At 36.3% G+C, this 20194-nt stretch overlaps 1 protein-coding gene across 6 annotated transcripts in view; it reads left to right on the forward strand.

Moving 5' to 3' along the window:
• INTU (inturned planar cell polarity protein) overlaps positions 1-20194 on the forward strand; it is a 101881-nt gene that overhangs the window by 62873 nt on the left and 18814 nt on the right. For 5 of the 6 annotated variants that reach the window (XM_027599723.1, XM_027599722.1, XM_027599726.1 and 2 more), the window contains 5 exons: positions 1223-1312; positions 9054-9131; positions 13092-13281; positions 14766-14819; positions 19967-20029. In XM_027599723.1, coding sequence (XP_027455524.1) covers positions 1223-1312; positions 9054-9131; positions 13092-13281; positions 14766-14819; positions 19967-20029 — 475 coding nt within the window. The remainder of the gene's footprint in view (positions 1-1222; positions 1313-9053; positions 9132-13091; positions 13282-14765; positions 14820-19966; positions 20030-20194) is intronic. The other variant, XM_027599724.1, reaches the window with a different exon arrangement.

Here is a 20194-nt window from a genome sequence, read left to right on the forward strand (position 1 = left end):
ATTATTATTTCAGGGATTCCTTAGCAATGTATAAGTCTTGTATACACTGTTTTAAAACTGTAGTGATATTAATGTATGACTGTAAAAAGAATCTCGTATTTGTCAAAAAGCATATATATTTTTAAACTTTTTTTTTTAAGATTTTATTTATTTATTTGACAGAGAGATACACAGCGAGAGAGAGAGCACAAGCAGGGGGAGTGGGAGAGGGGGAAGCAGGCTTCCCGCGGAGCAGGGAGCCCGATGCGGGGCTCGTTCCCAGGACCCTGGGATCATGACCTGAGCTGAAGGCAGACGCTTAACGACTGAGCCACCCAGGCACCCCTATTTTTAAACTTTGTTAAGGCAAAAGTAATACTCCTTTTGAAAAGAATCTATTTATGTTTAAAATCCCACACACTTATCTATTGCAGTATAGAAGGCACATTAAATCCTAAGGACTCAGTAGATAAAGACTGATATATGTATTCTAGTTTAAAGAAAAAAAACACTGAATATATTTTTATTTTTTTTCTTCCCACCACCTACCCGCACTACAGGATGGAATCATTATACTTTCTATGTTTTCATAATTCATTATTATATCTCTTTTTAGATCACATTTAATTTGTTTTCCAAGTTGATTAAAGTATAATAAACTGCGTATATGTAAAATGTACAATCTGATCAGTTTCAACAGAGATGTATAGACCCTGAAACCATCACCAGAATGAATATATACATTATTCTAAACGTTTCCTTGAGAACATGTTTAAATCTGACTTATATTTTGGTTACTTGCTTATGTACTTATGTCCTGTATTGAATTATTATCTTGTGAGCTGGGACCATGTCTTCCTTTTTTTGTAATTTCTCTTAATAAATCATGTTCATAAATAGGCAGAGAGAAAAGATTTGTTGAATTAATGGAAGCTTTCTTTTGAAAAAAATAGCATATAATCATTTAATGTTGATGAAAGAATTTCAATACTTTTTGCTGTAATAGGTCTACTTTTGTTTGACCTAGAGCTTTTTGTAGGTTTTAAAAAAGTATTTCAGAATATATTTTTGTTGTTATATAATTACTTTCCCTTTCTGTGTGGCAGTTAGGTATATGCCAAGAAATTTGCTTATTCAGCATGCAGTTCTTAAATCATACCATGTGTAATCTTTTATGAGTGACTGTTTATAATTTTATGACATTTAAAGATATTCTAACTTTATTTTCACTGTTTTTTCTTAGCTCATCCCTTCTTTTAAATGGGAAACAAATCCATGTGGCTTATTGGAAAGAATCTGACAAGTTGTTGTTAATTGGCCTGCCTGCTGAAGAGTAAGTTGAGATCTTTTTTAACCTTAAAATCATTTCTAGAATACTGCTAACAAAGTCTATTTCATTAAAATTATGATATTTTTGTCAAAAGCAAACTCCTTCAAACAATTTTACAGTTTAAAAAGATCTGTTACACCAGTGCAATAGCTACCATGTTAATTTGGTATTAAAAAATACAGAAGAGGGGCACCTGGGTGGCTCAGTTGGTTAAGCATCCAATTCTTCATTTCAGCTCAGGTCATGATGTCAGGGTCCTGGGGTCGGGCTATGCGCTGAGCGTGGAGCCTGCTTGAGATTCTCTCTCTCTCCCTCTGCCCTTCTCCCCACTCGCTCTTTCTCTCTTTCTCTCTCTAATTAATTAACTAATTAACTGATTTAAAAAAAAAAAACAGAAAAGTGCTGGGAACAATTAGTAAGGGCAGGGCTTTCAGTACACTTCCTTCTGAGATGTGGCCAGTACAGAGATGTCTGAAAGAATGACCTTCTCTGCTCAAGCTTTTGACAAGTTCGTGGTTTGGATTTTATGTGTTCATAGTTTTTTACTGTTGGAGATTTTGGAGAATTATAGGTCAAGCAGAAAGGTGTTTGGCCCTGATGTTGAGCACCTTTGACAAAAATACAGTTGCCCCTTGAACAACATGGGCTCGAATTGTGTTGATCTACTTATATGTGGGGATTTTTTTCAATAAATATATTGGAAAATTTTTTGGAGATTTGTGACAGTATGAAAAAACTTGCAGATGAACTGTATAGCCTAGAAATATTGAAAAAATTGAGAAAAATTTAGGTATATCATGAATGCATAAAATATATGTAGATATTGGTCTGTTTTATCATTACTACCATAAAATATATACAAGGCTATTATTAAAAGTTAAAATTTATCAAAACTCATAAAAATTTATCAAACACTTGGATGGAGCAATTCACAGTTGAGAGAGATGTGAACAAATGTAAAGACACAGTATTAATTCATAACTGCATAAAATTAACTATGGTGCATACTATACTACTGTAATAATTTCACTGCCACCTCCTATTGCTATTGCAGTGAGCTCGTGTTATGATTACCTGCTTAAAACTTGCTGTGACTCTGATCATGTCTGTATGAGCAGTTTGTCTTTCCAGTAAATTGTATATTGCAGTAAAAAGTGATTTCTCACAGTTCTTGTATATTTTTCATTGTGTTTAGTGCAGTACATAAACCTGAATATCACCAGGAGACCCATATGAAGTGCCACTGGTAATGCTGGAAGTGCTCCCAAGAAGCAGAGAAAAGTTTATGACATTATAAGAAAAAGTTGAATTGCTTGATATGTACTATAGACTGAGGTCCACAGGGTGGCTGTGTGGCTCAGTCAGTTAAGCATCTGCCTTCGCTCAGGTCGTGATCCCAGGGTCCTGGATCGAGTCCCGCACTGGACTCCCTGCTCGGCGCGAACCTGCTTCTCCCTCTCCCTCTGCCGGCAGCTCCCCCTGCTTGTGCTTGCTCTCTCTCTCTGACAAATAAATAAAGCCTTAAAAAAAAGATTGAGGTCTGCAACTGCAGTTGCCTGCCATTTCAAGATAAATCCAGTGTACGGGCCATTGTAAAAAAGAAAAGGAAATGCATGAGGTTGTCACTGCAGTTACACCAGCAGGTGCAAAAGCACTGCACTTTTTGTGAAGTACCTTTTTATCGTGTATTGAAAATCCAGCTTTTAGGTAGGTATAGTTTTGCTATAAGAAAGGCATACCTATTGACTCTAATATGATTTAAGAAAAAGCAGTCATTATATGACAACTTAGGGCAAAAAGAAGTTGGAGTATCTAAAGCGGGAGGATTTAATGCTGACAAAGGATGGCTTGACAATTTTATAAGGAGGTTTAACTTTAAAAATGTCAAGATAACAGGAGAAGCAGATTCTGCTAAGAGACAGCAGATGAGTTCCCAGGTGCCATTAAGAAAATCAGTGAGGAGAAAGGATATCTGCCTCAAGGTTTTTAATACAAACAAAAGTGCCCTATTCTGGGGGAAAAAATGTTGCTTAGGACATTAGTAAAGAAGAAAAGTGAGCACCAGGATTTAAGGCAGGAAGGAATAGGCTAACTCTACTGTTTTGTGCCAATGCATTTGGGTTTATGATCAGGACTGCCCTTATGTATAAAGCTCGTAAACCCCAAACCTTGAAGGAAAAAGATAAATACCAGCTGCCAGTCTTCTGGTTGTACAACAAGAAGGCTTGGACATTGAAAACCCTTTTTCTGGATTAGTTCCATTGATGCCTTGTCCCTAAAGTCAGAAAGTACTTTGCCTTTGAAAACTCTTTTGATACTGGACAGTGCCCCTGGACCCCGAAAACCCCATGACTTCAACACTGAAGATGTCAGTCTACTTGCCCCCAAACACAGCATCTCTAATTCAGCCTCTAAGGTTCATTACACTTGGTGCTCGGTGGAAAGGATTGTCAGAATTAAAAGAATAGAAGAAAACCCCGATAGAACATCATGAAAGTCTGGAAGGATTACACCACTGAAGATGCCATTGTTGTTATAGAAAAGGCCATGAAAGCCATCAAGCCTGAAACAATAAATTCCTGCTGGAGAAAATGGTGTCCAGATGTTGTGCATGACTTCACAGGATTTATGAGAGCCAATCAAGGAAATCGGGAAAAAGCGAATTAAGGAAATCATGCCAAATCATGGATATGGCAAAAAGGTGGCAGGGCAGGGTAGGTGAAGGGTTGAAGATAGAGATCTTGGAGAAATTCAAGAGCTAATAGATACCACATCAGAGGGATGAACAGAAGATGACTTGATGAAAATGAGTACTTCTGAACCAGTGCTAAATGATGAAGAAGAAGACTTAGAAGAAGCAGCGCCAGAAAACAAATTGATACTAGATAATCTGGGAAAAGGGTTCTGATTATTCGGAACTGCTTTGGACTTCTTTTATGACATGGACCTTCTATGATACGGGCACTGATAATAAAGCAAATGGTGGAAGAAGGTTTGATACTATACAGGAATGTTTTTAGAGAAACGAAAAAGCAGAGAAATTACCATATATTTCTGTAAAGTTACACTGAGTGTGCCTGCCTCTCTTGCTTCCCCTTCCTCCTCCACATCTGCTGCCTCTGCCCCCCCTGAGACAGCAAGACCAACCCCTGCTCCTCCTCCTCAGCCTACTCAACATGAACATGATGGGGATGAAGATCTTTATGATGACCCACTTCCACTTAATGTATAATAAATAATCACCATGCCTATAGCATAAACTTACCTGTTGGTATGTGTGTGTCTTCATGTGAAAATCCGATAATTATACAGCAAGAACTGAGGCACCATCATCATCATCTACATGTTGATCGTGTAGAACACCGTGTGCAAGACTCATGTGGAAGGGAACAGTCTATCCTTACATAGGCATAAGGGGATTGATATTTAATATAAAACTAATAACGTGTTAGTTTTCTGTTTTATAATTTTGCTTTCAAAAAATTATATTACCATACAGTATGCCTCTCCTTCTTGTAATGGGGGAAAACTGCATATGATTCTATTATCACAGGTAAGTGATTTAAAAAAAAAATGTAACAGTGTTTCCAGTACTGTGTTATGAATATAATATGGTATTTCCTAAAAATGTTTTAATGATTCATTCTCTAGTGTATGGGCTAGGCTACCATGAAGCCATACTGTCAATTACACTAGGGTACCATAAAGCAATCATATTGCTGCTGCTTCATTATCAATGGATCTGTAAATAAATATGAATTTCTTTTTAACATTATCTTTTCATTTTGAATTTTTAGTGTTAGTAACACGTGTAACATCTGCAGTGTTTTGTATTCTATAAGACAGTATTGACATAGGTACTAACAAATAGATGACTCATAAACATGATACAAACTTATAGTATCGATTTCTCTTCTTATGGTTTTCTTAATAACATTTTAATAACATTTTCTTTCCTCTAGCTTACTGTATTGTTAGAATACAGTATATAATACATACGATATACAAAATATGTTTTAATCAACTGTTTATGTTATCACTAAGGCTTTCAGTCAACAGTAGGCTATTAGTATTTAAGTTTTTGGGGGTTAAAAAGTTATACTTGGATTTTCAACTGCCTGGGGTATTGGGACCCCTAGCCCCTGCGTTGTTCAAGAGTCAACTCTGACGAATATTTAACTTTAAAGTGACGTCTCTAATGGTATATCTTATATTATCATTTTCTCCTTCTTAACTTTTTGCAAGTATTTTGAAATATATCTTATTTTTATAGTTGGAGGTAAGAGCTGGGTTGACATTTATAATGAGCAGACCGTGAACCCAGGGACTGTGTTAGGTACTTTACATTCATTAATCTCATTTAATCTTCAAAATCATCTCCAGATGTACTTTGTGATCCCTGGCCCCATTTTATAAATGAGGAAAGTAAAACCAAGAGAAGATTAAATAACTTGCCAAAGGTCACATAACTGGCAAGAAGCAGAATTGCAAATTGAAGGAGAGTCTTTCTGAATTCTTTCTACTACATTGCTTTCCTAATGTCATTAGACATAAAAGCTGTTGGGAAATGGGATAGGAATATGGAGAACAGCCCCAAGGAGAAGAATTTAACTAATGTTAGAGTCTTGTGTCCCTGTTCAATGATTTTTTTAAAACTTGTAATTTAGACTCTTCTCTGCTTTAAAAAACTTGGGCAACTTCTATTAAACTATACGCACATTTTAGTTTTAACTTTTTGGTCCATAGAATCATATATTATCTACCAAATAGTAATCAAATATCAAAATAAATAGTATGTGAATGACACAACTTTAGGGAATGCCAGTTTAGATAACTTTTCTTTTTTTTTTTTTTAAGATTTTATTTATTTATTTGACAGAGATAGAGAGAGAGACAGTGAGAGAAGGAACACAAGCAGGGGGAGTGGGAGAATCAGGCTTCCCGCCGAGCAGGGAGCCCAACGCAGGGCTCGATCCCAGGACCCCGGGATCATGACCTGAGCCAAAGGCAGATGCCCAACGACTGAGCCACCCAGGTGCCTCTAGATAACTTTTCCTTTGGTGTTGCTTTAAGCTTCCCAAGGAAGAAAAAAAGTATTATAAAATGCATTATACAGCCAATCTGAACACGAATATGACTATTTTCTATTATTGATAATTTTGTTAACCGGATTTCTTTCATTATATAGCAGTGTATTAGTTATCTATTCCTGGATAACAAATTACACCAAAACTTAGGGACTTAAAACAGTAGACATTTATTATCTCATAGGTGTTTTTGTGAGTCAGGAATTCATGAGCATCTTAGCTGGGTGATTCTGGCTCAGGATCTGTCTTAATGTTGCAGTCAAAATGTTGGCCAAGGATACAGTTATCTGAAGGCTGACCTGCAGCTAGAGCATCTGCTTCCAAGATGACTTACACACATGGCCATTATCAGGAGGCCTTAATTCCTTGCCACATGGATCTCTCCATAGAGCTGCTTGAGTGTCCTTACATGTCAGCTGACTTCCCCCAAAGCAAGTGATAGAGAAATAGATTTCTTCAAAATAGAGAAAGAGGGGAAGCTGACTTAGTCTTAGAAATGATGCAGTCATTTCCACCATATACTGTTTGTTAGAAGTGAGTTAACTAAGTCCAGCCCACACTCAGGGGGTGGGAAATTAAGCCCTACCTCTTGAGGGGAAGAGTACTGAACAACTTGTGGACATGTTTTTATACCACAAACAGGAACTCCAAAGGAGGCTACAATGAAAAATATCAAAACAATTGTGTTTTAAAGGTATCTAATTTGGGACAGAAAGAGATATGATCTATCCTGAATGTGTGGTTCAAATTTTTTTTTTTTAATTTTGTTTCTGCTCTCATCTTTGTTATTTTTTTCCTTCTGTTGCCTTTGGGCTTTGTTCTTTTTCTAGCTTCTTTAGGGGTAAGGTTCAGTTGTTTATTTGATACTTTTTAAAATTTATCAAGGTAGGCCTGTATTGCTATAAACTTCCCTCTTAGAACAGCTTTTGCTGCATCCCCAAGATTTTGGACCATTGTGTTTTCATTTTCATTTGTTTCCTGTGTTTCCTGTGTGGTTCAAAATGTTTAATGTGAGGGGTAATGTTGCTGTGACATATAATAACATGGTGTCTCTTTAACCAGCTAATTTGTATTTTTTCTGTCTAAAAAGGGACTCTGATAAACCCCTCTAGAGTACTGCCTTAGGCCAGTGGGTTGGATTATGAAAAGTAGAGTTGTTTTGAAAACCGATTATAAGTTACTGTAGGATGTAATGGCAGGGTAAAACACTTGTCTTTCAACTTTTATAATAGCCCAAAAGGTAGAAGAAAGAAAACAGATAATGCAATGGTATGCTACACATAGTGTAGACAGACTAGGGTAAGGAAGGCCCGGCTAAGGAACTGAGCAGAGACTGCTCAGCCACATTCTGATGCTACCAGCCAAATTAATTATGCAGATAGAGACAGTTTCCAGGAGGGATTTTACCCTGAAGCCAAAAAAAGGTGGTCACAGCTGAGCTCTGGATCAAGGTTGTGCTGCATAGGGATGTTCTAGCCAATTTCCCAATCTTTATTACTGGGTGGTAGGCGTAGAGGGTGTCCCTAAATGTTAGTCATTCCTATCCTGGAGAGCTTGGCTTGATAAATTGGAATGAATTTGAAGATCCCCTTTTTTTCCACTCTGTACCAGATTCTTTTCCTCATTCCATCTTGTTTCACATAACCGTGAAAGATAGGAATTATTATTCTAATTTGTTCAAATTGAGAAATAGAGTATTGAGAGATCAGGCACAAGCACCTCCTCATTCCCAATTAATATGTCTTTGTGCCTCCAATGCTGTGCATGTGGTTAGTAATTGAAGTGGCAGCCCTAGGATTTTTCTCCCATTTATCTTAATACCACACCCTGTGCATCTTCCTGTTTGCCACTGTGCCTTTTACAAGCAAAATGAGAAAAGTGCTACCCCACAGAAAATCGGGTGGGGTGTATAATCCAGGAATATGTGTTTTCAGAGGGGAGATCATCTTCCTGTGATGGCTGCAGTGAATAGTGGGAAACCCAACCAGGAACTCCTTGTAAGCTAGTAGAATAACTTCAGAACTAAGAAGATGGATGCCCACAAGCAGGTTCTACTCCCTTTGTGTCCTTGCCCAAGTTACTTAATTTCTTGGGCCTCAGTTTACCCATCATATAATAAGAATAATAAGACCTACTTTGTAGAATTTTTATCAGGCTTCAGTGAAAAAAATGTTAAGTCCATTTCTTTCTTCTATGTTCTTTCCTTTCTCTATTTCATTTAGGGGTGTCTTTTGTCACAGGAGTTGGAGGTTCACTTGAGATCTAGGTAATACTGGAAAGTGTCAAGAATTTAGCATTTTTTTCTATGGGCCCAGGTACTGCAGTACTTTATAATGCATTAATTTTATGTAATCCTCAAAATGAACCTGAGAAGGGCTTAATGATTATTGCCCCACTTTACACATGAGGAAACTAAACCCTAGAGAGGCTTAAATAATTTCTATATAGCTGGTGATATCAAAGTCCCTACTAGACCCATGCTAGAACTCCAGATCTAGTAATCGGAGTCTTTAATTGCTAATGCAGTAAACAGCCCACTATACTAGCAGTTGACATACAGACTTTTGACATTCTTTATGTATAAAATGTAAAGATGTTCTGCTCTTTTAGATATGTATCATTTGGTTATGTTATAAATGCGTTTTTGCTTTTTTTAGAGTTCCTCTTCCTCAGCTAAGGAATATGATAGGAGATGTTGCCCAAACCTTAAAATTTATGTATGGTTCTTTAGATAGGTAAGTACTTCTGTGAATTGAATCTCAAGTTTTTGTTTATTTGTTTTTTAAAAAAAACTTTTAGTCACAGAGAATAAACTGATGGTTACCAGAGGGGAGGGAGGTAGGTGAGGGGGATGGGGGAAATAGGTGATGGGGATCAAGGAGTGTACCTGACGTGATGGTCACTGGGTGTTGTATGAAGGTGTTGAATCACACTATATTGTACACCTGAAACTAACATAACACTGTATGCTAACTATACTGGAATTAAAAGTTAATAAAAAATATTAAAAAATAATGAAGATGGGGCGCCTGGGTGGCTCAGTCGTTAAGCGTCTGCTTTCAGCTCAGGTCATGATCCAGCGTCCTGGGATCAAGTCCCACATCAGGCTCCCTGCTCTGCGGGAAGCCTGCTTCTCCCTCTCCCACTCCCCCCTGCTTGTGTTCCTGCTCTCGCTGTCTCTCTCTCTGTCAAATAAATAAAGAAAATCTTAAAAATAATGAAGATATCAATGCTCATAAAAAATGAATCTCAAGTTTTAAGTGTATGACTTTTTTTTTTAAACTGAAGATATTTCCATTTTTTTTTTAAGGTTTTATTTATTTGACAGAGAGAGAGAGAGAGAGCACAAGCAGGGGGAGCAGCAGGCAGAGGGAGAGGGAGAACCAGGCTCCCCAAGGAGCAGGGAGCCCGATGTGTGGGGCTCAATCCCAGGACCCTGGATTCAGGACCTGAGCCAAAGGCAGTCACTTAACCAACTGAGCCACCCAGGCGCCCCTAAGTGTATGATTCTAAATCCCATTTGCACTTAATACTTTTCCTTGGTTGGCAAGTTAGTTATTTGGTTTTTTCTTCTTCCTCTAATATTTTCATCCTTTATTACTGGCTTTATTTTATAGCTCTAGGCAGTTTTTCACTTGATCCATTGCTTTTTCTTTTTGATCTCCTGTTAGTTTAGTGAAATAATGTGAAATAGTGATAAAACCGCAATTATATTCTGATTTGACATATTTCTGTAGTAGCAAATGTACGAACATTTCAAAACAGATACAGAAGAGTACGAATTTTTTAAATGTTGTGTTTTTCTCTGATTTTATAAGAGCATTGTCAAATTTACTATCCTAAAATGTGGTTCTTCTTTAAAAAAATTAGTAAAAAAATGCACTATTTAAATAAATAAATGACACAGTAACAAAGGTATTAACTAGTTTCATGTGTATCATTTCATATATTTTCTATACAATATGAATACAATCTACATACTTTTTTAATATACGTGGGCTCATATTATGCGTATTTTTCCTGCTTGCTTTTTTAACCTTACGGTAAAATATGATGCATCTTTCTTGATCTGAAGAAGGCAATTTGAGGTAACTTCAACATTTGAACCCATAAAATTATGGTTGAAAAATAGATTTTTCTGTTTGTGGGATTTTTGCTTTCAAAGCCCTAAGAGTATATCAATAGAAAAATCCAAAAACAGTTTATACGTTTTTCTAAACAATAGTGGTATCAGCTCTCTGTTTATCTATCATGGATCTTTGTTGTTGCTGTTCTCAAAGCAGCCTTGAAAGAATTTTCCGTGACTGTGCCATCGGTACTGTCTAGTTTGTAGAGTTCTCCTCCGAGCCTCTGAAGAGACATATCCCTCTCAAACCCAATTACTAATTAGCATTTTCCAAACGTGTGAACTACAAAAGGCCAGGCAGCCACAAACAGTGCTTTTACCTTCTGTTAAATAAGAAAATTTTTAACCAATGAAGAGTAAGGATATGGTTGTAAACTCCCTCCGTAAATTTACACTGGGTGAGCAAACCTTGCTGTGTTTTGCCTTAATTAAAGCTTTATGTTTTCATAAAACCAGAGATAATTAAAGATTAAATTCCTGCAATGAATTCCATACTTTAAGACAATCAACTGGGGTTGTTCTGCAAGTTGCAATGGACTAGGTTAGGGGCAGATGGACTCTTAATTTCTGTGAATTTCATTTTGAAATTTAGCTTCCATTGACTTGGAAGTATCACCAAATGGGCAGCAAATTTAAGTTTCTTTTTGTTCTGGTGAGAATTTGAAAGGCAAACTAAGATAGTAAATGTGATGATCCATTGAGTTCTTAAGACCAAGAAGCAATATGGATCCAAGATGTTGTTAGTAGTCATTTTGTAGCAATTTTTAATAAGCCTTTTTCTAATTATGAAAGATATTGAAGGCACATTGTGGAAAATTATGATAAGACTAAAAAGACTTAATTTTTTTTAAGTTGTAAGCTGGTTATTTCCCTGTGAGGCATAGAAAATCGATTATATATTGACAAAGTTTAGTGTTGTGATCAAAGATATGTTTCCTTCACTATTCCCAGCCAAACTAGCAGCAAATTCTAAACACTCTGTCTCTAAAACATATCTCAAATTCATTCATTTCTCTCCATCTTCACTGTTACCCTGCCCAGCCACCAGCATCTCTCACTACTAAAACTAATCTAACTGGTTTCCTTGCCTCCGTTCCTGCCACTTTAATAAATTTCTAAATGCAATTAAAATTGATCTTTTTACAGGGGTGCCTGGGTGGCTCAGTCAGTTAAGCGTCTGCCTTCGAATCAGGTCATGATCCCAGGGTCCTGGGATAGAGCCCCACATCGGGCTCCCTGCTCGGTGGGAGGCCTGCTTCTCCCTCTCCCACTCCCCCCTGCTTTTGGTTCCTCTCTTGCTGTCTCTCTCTCTGTCAAATAAATAAAATCTTAAGAAAAAAAAGTGATCTTTTTACATTATAATCTGGCTCCTACACACCTTTCTGATTTCAGATCTGAAACCACAGTCTGTACTGTTCTGCGGGTACCCTGGCCAACTTTGTTCCCACCCTACAGCTTTTGTGCTTTTTTCTCTCACTGGATCTTCTTGGCATTGGGATCTCAGCTTAAATACCTATTCTCAGACTCTTACCCAACTTTTGATCTAAATTAGCCAACCGGTCACATCACCCATTCACATGATCCTATGCTCTGTATGGCCCTTTGTATGAGTTCATGTTTTTACTGTTTGTTCATTTGTTGTCTTTCTCCATCAGAATGTGAACTCCATGGAAGCAGAGACCTTGTCTTTTTTCTTGATATTTTTACTACTGTACCTCCAACAGTGAGAATAGTGCCTAGAACATAGTTGGCACTCAAGCTATTTGTTGAATGAATCCATGAATATTAGTCTGATGTATTAATGGTATATATACTAGTTATCATGTTATCCAGAGGACTATTCCAATGAATGGTTGCAGGCAATGCTGTATTATTTTTACATGGCTAAAACCAAATGTTTAGTCTGTCTCCCCTTTCTCTTTCTCTCTCTCTTTGAGTTCAATAGTGTTGCCTTCATTAGTGAAGAGGGGAAAATTACTTGGGCTAATTATGTGCTTTCTGTATTCAGTAAGTAATAAACATAATAAGTACTTATTATGTACTAGGTACTTCACATGTGAGTCAGGTTGTATTATCCCCATTTTTAGAGATGGAAACAGAAGTTCAGAGAAAGGTTAGATGATCTTCCTGAGATACCTACCTAGTGAAAGTAGTGATAAAAGTCAAAGCCAGATATGTTCTATTACAAAGCTCAAAATCTCTTTATTATTCCATCTTGCCTGAGAGATATTGGCAGTTTAAATGGTTAAGAGATAAGTAAAAGCAACTTACTTCCCCCCCCCCCAAAAAAGGGTACTTCCAGCCCATTCTATTGTAGATACACCATTTCTGTTAGCCCTGTGGTTCTTCCATAATACCATCTACTCAGTACATTTGAAAGTAGGTTTTTGAGTAAAAAATATTGACAGGATGAACTTCTTAACACATTCCATCAGTAACACAGCAGTAATTCTTCATAAGGAGTAAGGAAGAGAGCCTGTGTAGTTGGGAAAGATCCAGTCTCTTTAGGAGCATACAAAAGATAACCACCGTTTTCACACGTTCTGACTTACAGCTCTTGTTTCTTCAGTGCCTTTTGCCAGGTTGAGAATGTTCCTCGTTTGGATCATTTTTTCAGCTTGTTCTTTCAAAGAGCACTTCAGCCTGCTAAACTACATTCCAGTGCCAGTCCGAGCGCACGACAATATGATGCTTCCAGTGCAGTGCTTTTAGACGGTCTTCCTGGAGTTCGATGGCTCACGCTTCCGCAGGAAATCAAGGTAATCTCGGGGGTCATAAATAAAAATCAGAACCAGTTGCCTTGTGATTTTTTTATCTTCTCTCTTTTTTAGACTTTTTGTTATTTTCAGGATTGTGGGTAAGAGTTAAAAGAAGCCATTGTTTAGTGAGGTAAGAGCTCCAGTACAGTGAACTTAGAAAGATAAATATTTCTTTATAAATAGAAATTAGATCTCTCATCTTACTTTAACATTTAAGCGTTTTCCAAACTTATAATGCATTTCAGAAATCATAATTATGTGGTATGTCTTCCTTTTTTTTGTTTGTCAGATGTTCTTTTTTTTAAATGTCATTTTCCCTAAGGTACACTGGAATAATTTAAGAGAAAAGATACTTTGTCTGTTGTCTTAAGGAATGTCAAGAAACATTACAGTAACCTTGTACATTAGCCTATAGAGTTCAATGGTGGGAAGAGCAACCTGTAAACATTAACATTTGTGAGATGAAAATTCACAAGTGGGTAATTTTCTTTTTGTCCTTTAGTTTTTCATGAGAGAAACCATAGCCCTAAAAAGGAGTACATGAAATATTTGCTAGATGCAGAAAAATGTAGGTCACAAATGAGTAATAAGTCAGTGTGTGAAAAGCATTGAAAGGCATGACTAATGTTTCCAAAGCTTTAGTCATCTCAGTAAGACACAGTTTGTGCAACAGTCCTGCAGAGAGTGCCTTGGTCTTTAAAAGAAAAAAAAATGGATTCTTTTCCATTTCCACAAATCACATATATGCTACAAGCTTTAATTGCCAATAGTTTTCAATTTATATATATATGCATTACAGATTAAACTACAGATTAAATTTATTCTGTTTTTAAATTTTGAATGCTTCGTGGAGGAACAAATACATGAAAGAGTTCAGGCAATTTCCATAGAAACGAAAGCTAAATCCTAAGTAAGATTTTTCTAATAACTCTGTAGGGATGCTAAACTGTGCCAGATTCCAGGGGAACACTTGCCTTCATGTTTTAATCCATAAATAAAGAGAGTCCTTTTATATAGAATGTAAGAAAGACACAGGGAAGAATGTTGATATTTTCAAAGACTCTAACTGTTGAGAAATACACAGGAAATAGAGGGGGGGGAAAAAGCCTCAAAATAGATTGGGTACATTAAGATTGATCATTTTTCTCTTAAGAATTTTAATAGGTTCAAAAATTTTCTAACTCAAAACTGGAAAGCAATTCTTTAACCTCATAAATTATTTTGCATTGAATACAGAGTGAAGCTCATTTTGCAATAATCAAGATTTAACTGAAAAGTGACTGTATGTTAAATAAATTTTTTTCTGTAATTCCAAAGTTTAAAAGCAACATGTTCTATTTTGGGACATTTCTTAAATATCACAAAGGAGAAAGATACTTACTCAATTCTTCAACTAATTATTAAGCACTTTTATGAGGCCATTACTAAACAATAACTAATATGAGTTAAATGGTTTGTGTTACTTTTTTTTTCTTTTCACATAGATGGAACTAGACACAGCATTGAGCGACTTGGAGGCTGCAGATTTTGCAGAACTGGTGAGAGAACCAATGGCTTTTAGGAAAGGCTCAATGTTGATTTCGTATTTTATAAATCAGCCATTATTCTAAATATTTTTCAAGTGGGCATGTAATAATCTTGAACTATTTAACATTGGGTCTCTATTTTGACATGAACAGAATCTATTTTGCTTGCCTTAAAATTTTCTACTCAGTTAAAAACATTTGTTACATAATGAGAGAAAGTACATACATTAATAGTAAAGTAAATAATTGAATTGTAATACTGAAGTAAGTAAAAACTCTGTAGATACAAATTTCAATTAGAAGTACCGGTATGGTTTTTAATCTTTTTTTAAAAAATATATTTCCTAGTTCTGTCCAATAAAAAGGCCTAGAAATAGTGATCATCCCAGTAGTGATGAATGCCATTAGCACCCAGGCTATGGCATATAAATAATACTTCTCACTAAAAGGAACCAAGACTCCTAAGAGAAATGGCCGCTTGCAAATTTGGGGCTGAAAATAATACAAGATAAGCCTGGCAGTGTCTTGTTATTTCAGAAATCCAGAAAGCTTTAAAAAATTACTGGGGTTAATGTAGGGTTCCAGTAATTAGGAGACAACTTGAAGAGGCTCACACTTGAGCATCTGTAAGTGTAATAACTGCAGCAGATTGAAACCCATCAGATATGTTGAAGTCTATGAGTTCATAATTATACTCAAGAAAAAAAGAAACTTCTTGGTCAGCTTTGGAGGATGCTAGAGAACCAATTCATTACTGTGAAAACTGGCAAAAAAGAGAAGGAAACAAACATTTATCTGCCCTTTTATCTGAACCATACCTCAAGGTTACCAAATAGAGATGAGGGGGAGTTCTCTTTATGGAAGTATTCTACTTACCATACCAAGGAAGAATGACAGAACTGGAATATTACCGTATTGCAATTTTCACAATGAATTAATGGGTCTAAGCAAAGGTCATCAATAGTTGTTAAAAAGGAAGACAGCCAAGTAGTATGTGGCTCATGATGGAAGCACACAAATTACCTATAAAATATTCTTGATGAGGTCTCAAGATCTAACTACCACTATATACAAAATACTAGGGACAGGGACATGTTAAATGACCCCATTTGGGGGGCGAGATTATAATCATCAAATCCAGACTAGGAAACACAATAAGACAATTTCTTCAACAAATAAAAAGAGCGGGGAGAAACTGAGAGAGCCTATCAGTCACAAGAGACTTAAGAAACATACCAACCAATTTTAATATGTGGACCTTACTTGGATCCTGATTCAAACAAACAAAATTTTTAAAAACATCTACAAGAATTGTATAAGACTGATGAGTCACAGACCTGTACCTCTGAAACAAATAATACAGTATATGTTGTTTAAAAAAAGAAAAAAGAAGAAGATAGTAGGAAGGGAAAAATGAAGGGCGGGAAATCAGAGGGGGAGATGAACCATGAGAGACTATGGACTCTGAGGAACAAACTGGGGGTTCTAGAGAGGAGGGGGGTGGGGGGATGGGTTAGCCTGGTGATGTGTATTAAAAGAGGGCATGTTCTGCATGGAGCACTGGGTGTTATACGCAAACAATGAATCATGGAACACTGCATCAAAAACTAATGATGTAATGTATGGTGATTAATATAACATAATAAAATTTAAAAACAACATCTACGAGACAAGGAAATATAAACACTGATGTTGGATAGTAGGTGAGAATAATTTTTTTAAATCCTTCTGTTTTAGAGATATACTCTGAAGTATTTACAGATGAAATCATATAACATCCGTTACTGGTTTTGAAATAATTCAGCAGGGAGAGGGAAGAAGAAGAGAGGGATACTGATGAGACAAGATTAGCCATGTACTGGTCATAGTTAAAGCTGGGTGATTATGGGCACATAAGAGCTAATTACACGATTCTATATTTGTATTTGCTAAAATTGTCAGTAAGAAAAGTTCTCTTAAGGGGCGCCTGGGTGGCTCAGTCAAGCATCTAACTCTTGGCCTCAGCTCAGGTCTTGATCTCAGGGTCATGAGTTCAAGCCCCATATTGGGCTCCACGTGGGGCATGGAGCCTACTTAAACAAAAGAAGAAAAATTCTTTTAAAAGTAAATGGTCAGGGGAGAGGGGGACCTGGGTGGCTCCGTTGGCTAAGTGACCTGATTTCAGCTCAGGTCATGATCTCAGGGTGCTGGGATGGTGCCCTGCCCCAGCCCTGGAGGGAGTCTGCTTGAGGATTCTCTTTCTCCCTCTGCGCCTCACCCTCTCTTTGCGTGTGCATGCTCTCTCTCTCTCTCTCAAATAAATAAGTCTTTAAAAAAAGGTAAATGGGAAATTAGGATGTAGAAGCAGTGAGGGCTGGATCATAAGAAGATTGCTGGTAAAATCTTGATTGCTTCAAAGAGTACCTTAGTCTTTTTTTTTTTAAAGATTTTTATCTTAAAAATTTATTATTATAAGCAGGGAGAGCAGCAGAGGGAGAGGGAGAAGCAGGCTCCATGGGGCTCCATCCCAGGACCCCAGGATCATGACCTGATCTGAAGGCCGACACTTAACCCACTAAGCCACCCAGCTACCTCAAGAGTGGCTTAGTCTTAACTAAGATCCTGAGCAAATGGAAGCATATATTGTTTGTAAAAATAATGGAAACTTAAACGTGGTGAACTCCTCATAGGTCATAAATCTTTTCACTGAGGGAGAATGTTTAAGATAGACACTAAGCATTAGGAACAGTTTAAAGTATTAAAATATCCAGGTTTTAGGAACTTATATCTGATAGGTTTCATTAAAACTCTAATTTCTGGTTTATATAACATCACTTTAATGATCAGTGGAACTAACAATATTTTCTATGATTAGACAAAGATCTATTGGGATTCCTTGGATACAACATCAAGACACAATCTATAAAGAAAGAAGAAAATTGATAAATTGAGAATGTAAGGTGGTACAACTACTTAGGAAAACAGTTTGGCAGTTTCTTAATAACCTAAATATATACCTACCACATGATTCAGTCATTCTGTTCTTCCAATTACCCAAGAGAAATGAAAACCTATGTCAAACAAGACCTGTACACAAGTATTCGTAACAGCTTCATTTGTAATAGCCAAAAGAAAACTGGAAACAATTCAAGTAACTCAAGTGTCCATCAGTGGGTTAATAGACAGACAAATTGTGGTATGTTCATGCAAGGGAATACTACCCAGCAAAAAATTTGGCAGCAGTATTGATGGAATTGTTATATATCTTGATTTTGGTGATACTTAACATAGCTATACACATTTGTTGAAACTGGCAAAATAGGGGAACCTGGGTGGCTCAGTTGGTTAAGTGGCCTACTCTGGGTTTTGGCTCAGGTCATGATCCCAAGGCCCTGGGATCAAGCCCTGCGTTGGGCTCCACGCTCATTGTGGATTCTACCTGAGGATTCTCTCCCTCTCTCTCTGTGCCCTTCCCCTCCTCTGTTTCTCAAATAAATAAATAAATCTTTTTTAAAAATTGGCAAAACAATTCACAGTGAATTTTACCTTAAAAAATGAAAATAAGGGTCTATTCTAAACTTTCTGTGAAATTAGATTTAAGATTTAATCTTATATCCTAATTTTGTTTTCTTTAGTTTTAAAAATTATTAAGGCATAGTTTATATTTGGTAATAAATTCTTCTGTGCACCTTTATAGTCAACCCATCTTCCTACCTCCAGCCCTTGGCAACTATTGATTTGTTTTTTGTCCCCAGAATGTCCTATAAATTGAATTAGATAATAGGTAATTTGGGGGGGCCTGACTTAGTTCACTTAACATAATGCATTTGAGATTCATTCATGCCATTGTATACATCTGTAATTCAGTCCTTTTTATTGCTGAGTAGTATTCCATTGTATGAATGTATCACACTGTTTATCCATTTCCCAACTGAGAAATAATTAGGTTATTTCTAGTTTTTTAGTTTTCCTTAGGTTTCATTGCCTTTTTTATTTTTAAGATTTTATTTATTTATTTGACAGAGAGAGAGAGAGCACAAGCAGGGGGAGCGGCAGACAGAGAGAGAAGCAGGCTTCCCGCCGAGCAAGGAGTTCGATGTGGGGCTCGATCCCAGGACCCTGGGATCATGACCTGAGCCAAAGGCAGACGTTTAACTGACTGAGCCACCCAGGCGCCCCTCGTTGCTTTTTTTTTTTTAATTACAAAATTAATACATGCATATTGGGTGAAATACAAGTGTGATTATTAAAAACAAATGTCCTACCTCCTCATCCCCCTCTCCCAGTTCTATCCCTAATTGTAACTGTTCTTACAGTTTTCTTACAGTTTGAAACATATTCTTCCAGACTTTTTTCTATACATGTATGTACGTAGGTACATACACAGCAGCACACATGTATACACATACATGTATATCATTGAGGGTGCTATTCTTTTTTAAAAATTAGATCTTAGTAAATATTTTGTTCTGTAGCTTGTATTCTTTGCTCAGCACTATACCCTAAAACCTTTTGTGCCTGCTCATATAGATCAACTTTATTTTTTTAACAGACCTATGATAGTCCATGGTATGAACATAACCTCATTTTATTAACCATTCTCCATTGTTGCACTTGACTTTATCTCCAATTTTTGCATATTACAAATAGTTCTGCTACTAACTTTTTATATACAAAAATCTTGATTCTCCTGTTTGAGCATTTCTGTAGATTTTTAGAATTACTCAAAGGGTATATTGAATTTTTTTATATATACTAATTAGTTGCTACCAAATAGGTTGTATCAAATTTTACTTTCAAAAATATTATTTGGAAATTTAAAAAAATCATTCAAAAATATTACTTGGTAGTATGGGATATTTTAGATGATATATAGTAGAAGCTTTTTGTCTTGATAGACATGTTTTAATCCCTCTTGCAGTAACTAATCTTATGTTCTATTCTTAGAGGTCTCTAATCAACAGTATCTTAAAAGATAAAAAATAGAATTGTTTTCAGTCCAAAATACATGCACATTATCTTTCACCCTAATACCCTGGTATATTCATTTCTAAAGAAGGCACTATGAAAAGTTCAGTTATGAAATAATATAATTGCCATTTTAAACATTGTAGCCTAAGATTTTTTTTTTATCATGAAAAAACAAGGAATATAAATCCATTGTGGTTTTTCTTCTCCAGTCTGAGGATTACTATGACATGAGGCGGCTGTATACAATTTTAGGATCTTCTCTATTTTACAAGGTAAGTTGAAGCTTGAAATTTTTATAAATGTCCAACTGCTATATGAACAGACCTAAAGTGAATTTTCTCAAACTTCTACAAATATGAAAAATACATTTATCCGTTTTCCTTTGAATGTAGTTACTGTTAAATTAAGGTCTTTAAAAAAAAAAAGCTGGTACCTAC

Source organism: Zalophus californianus, chromosome 2, assembly GCF_009762305.2.
Source record: "Zalophus californianus isolate mZalCal1 chromosome 2, mZalCal1.pri.v2, whole genome shotgun sequence".
NCBI lineage: Eukaryota > Metazoa > Chordata > Mammalia > Carnivora > Otariidae > Zalophus > Zalophus californianus.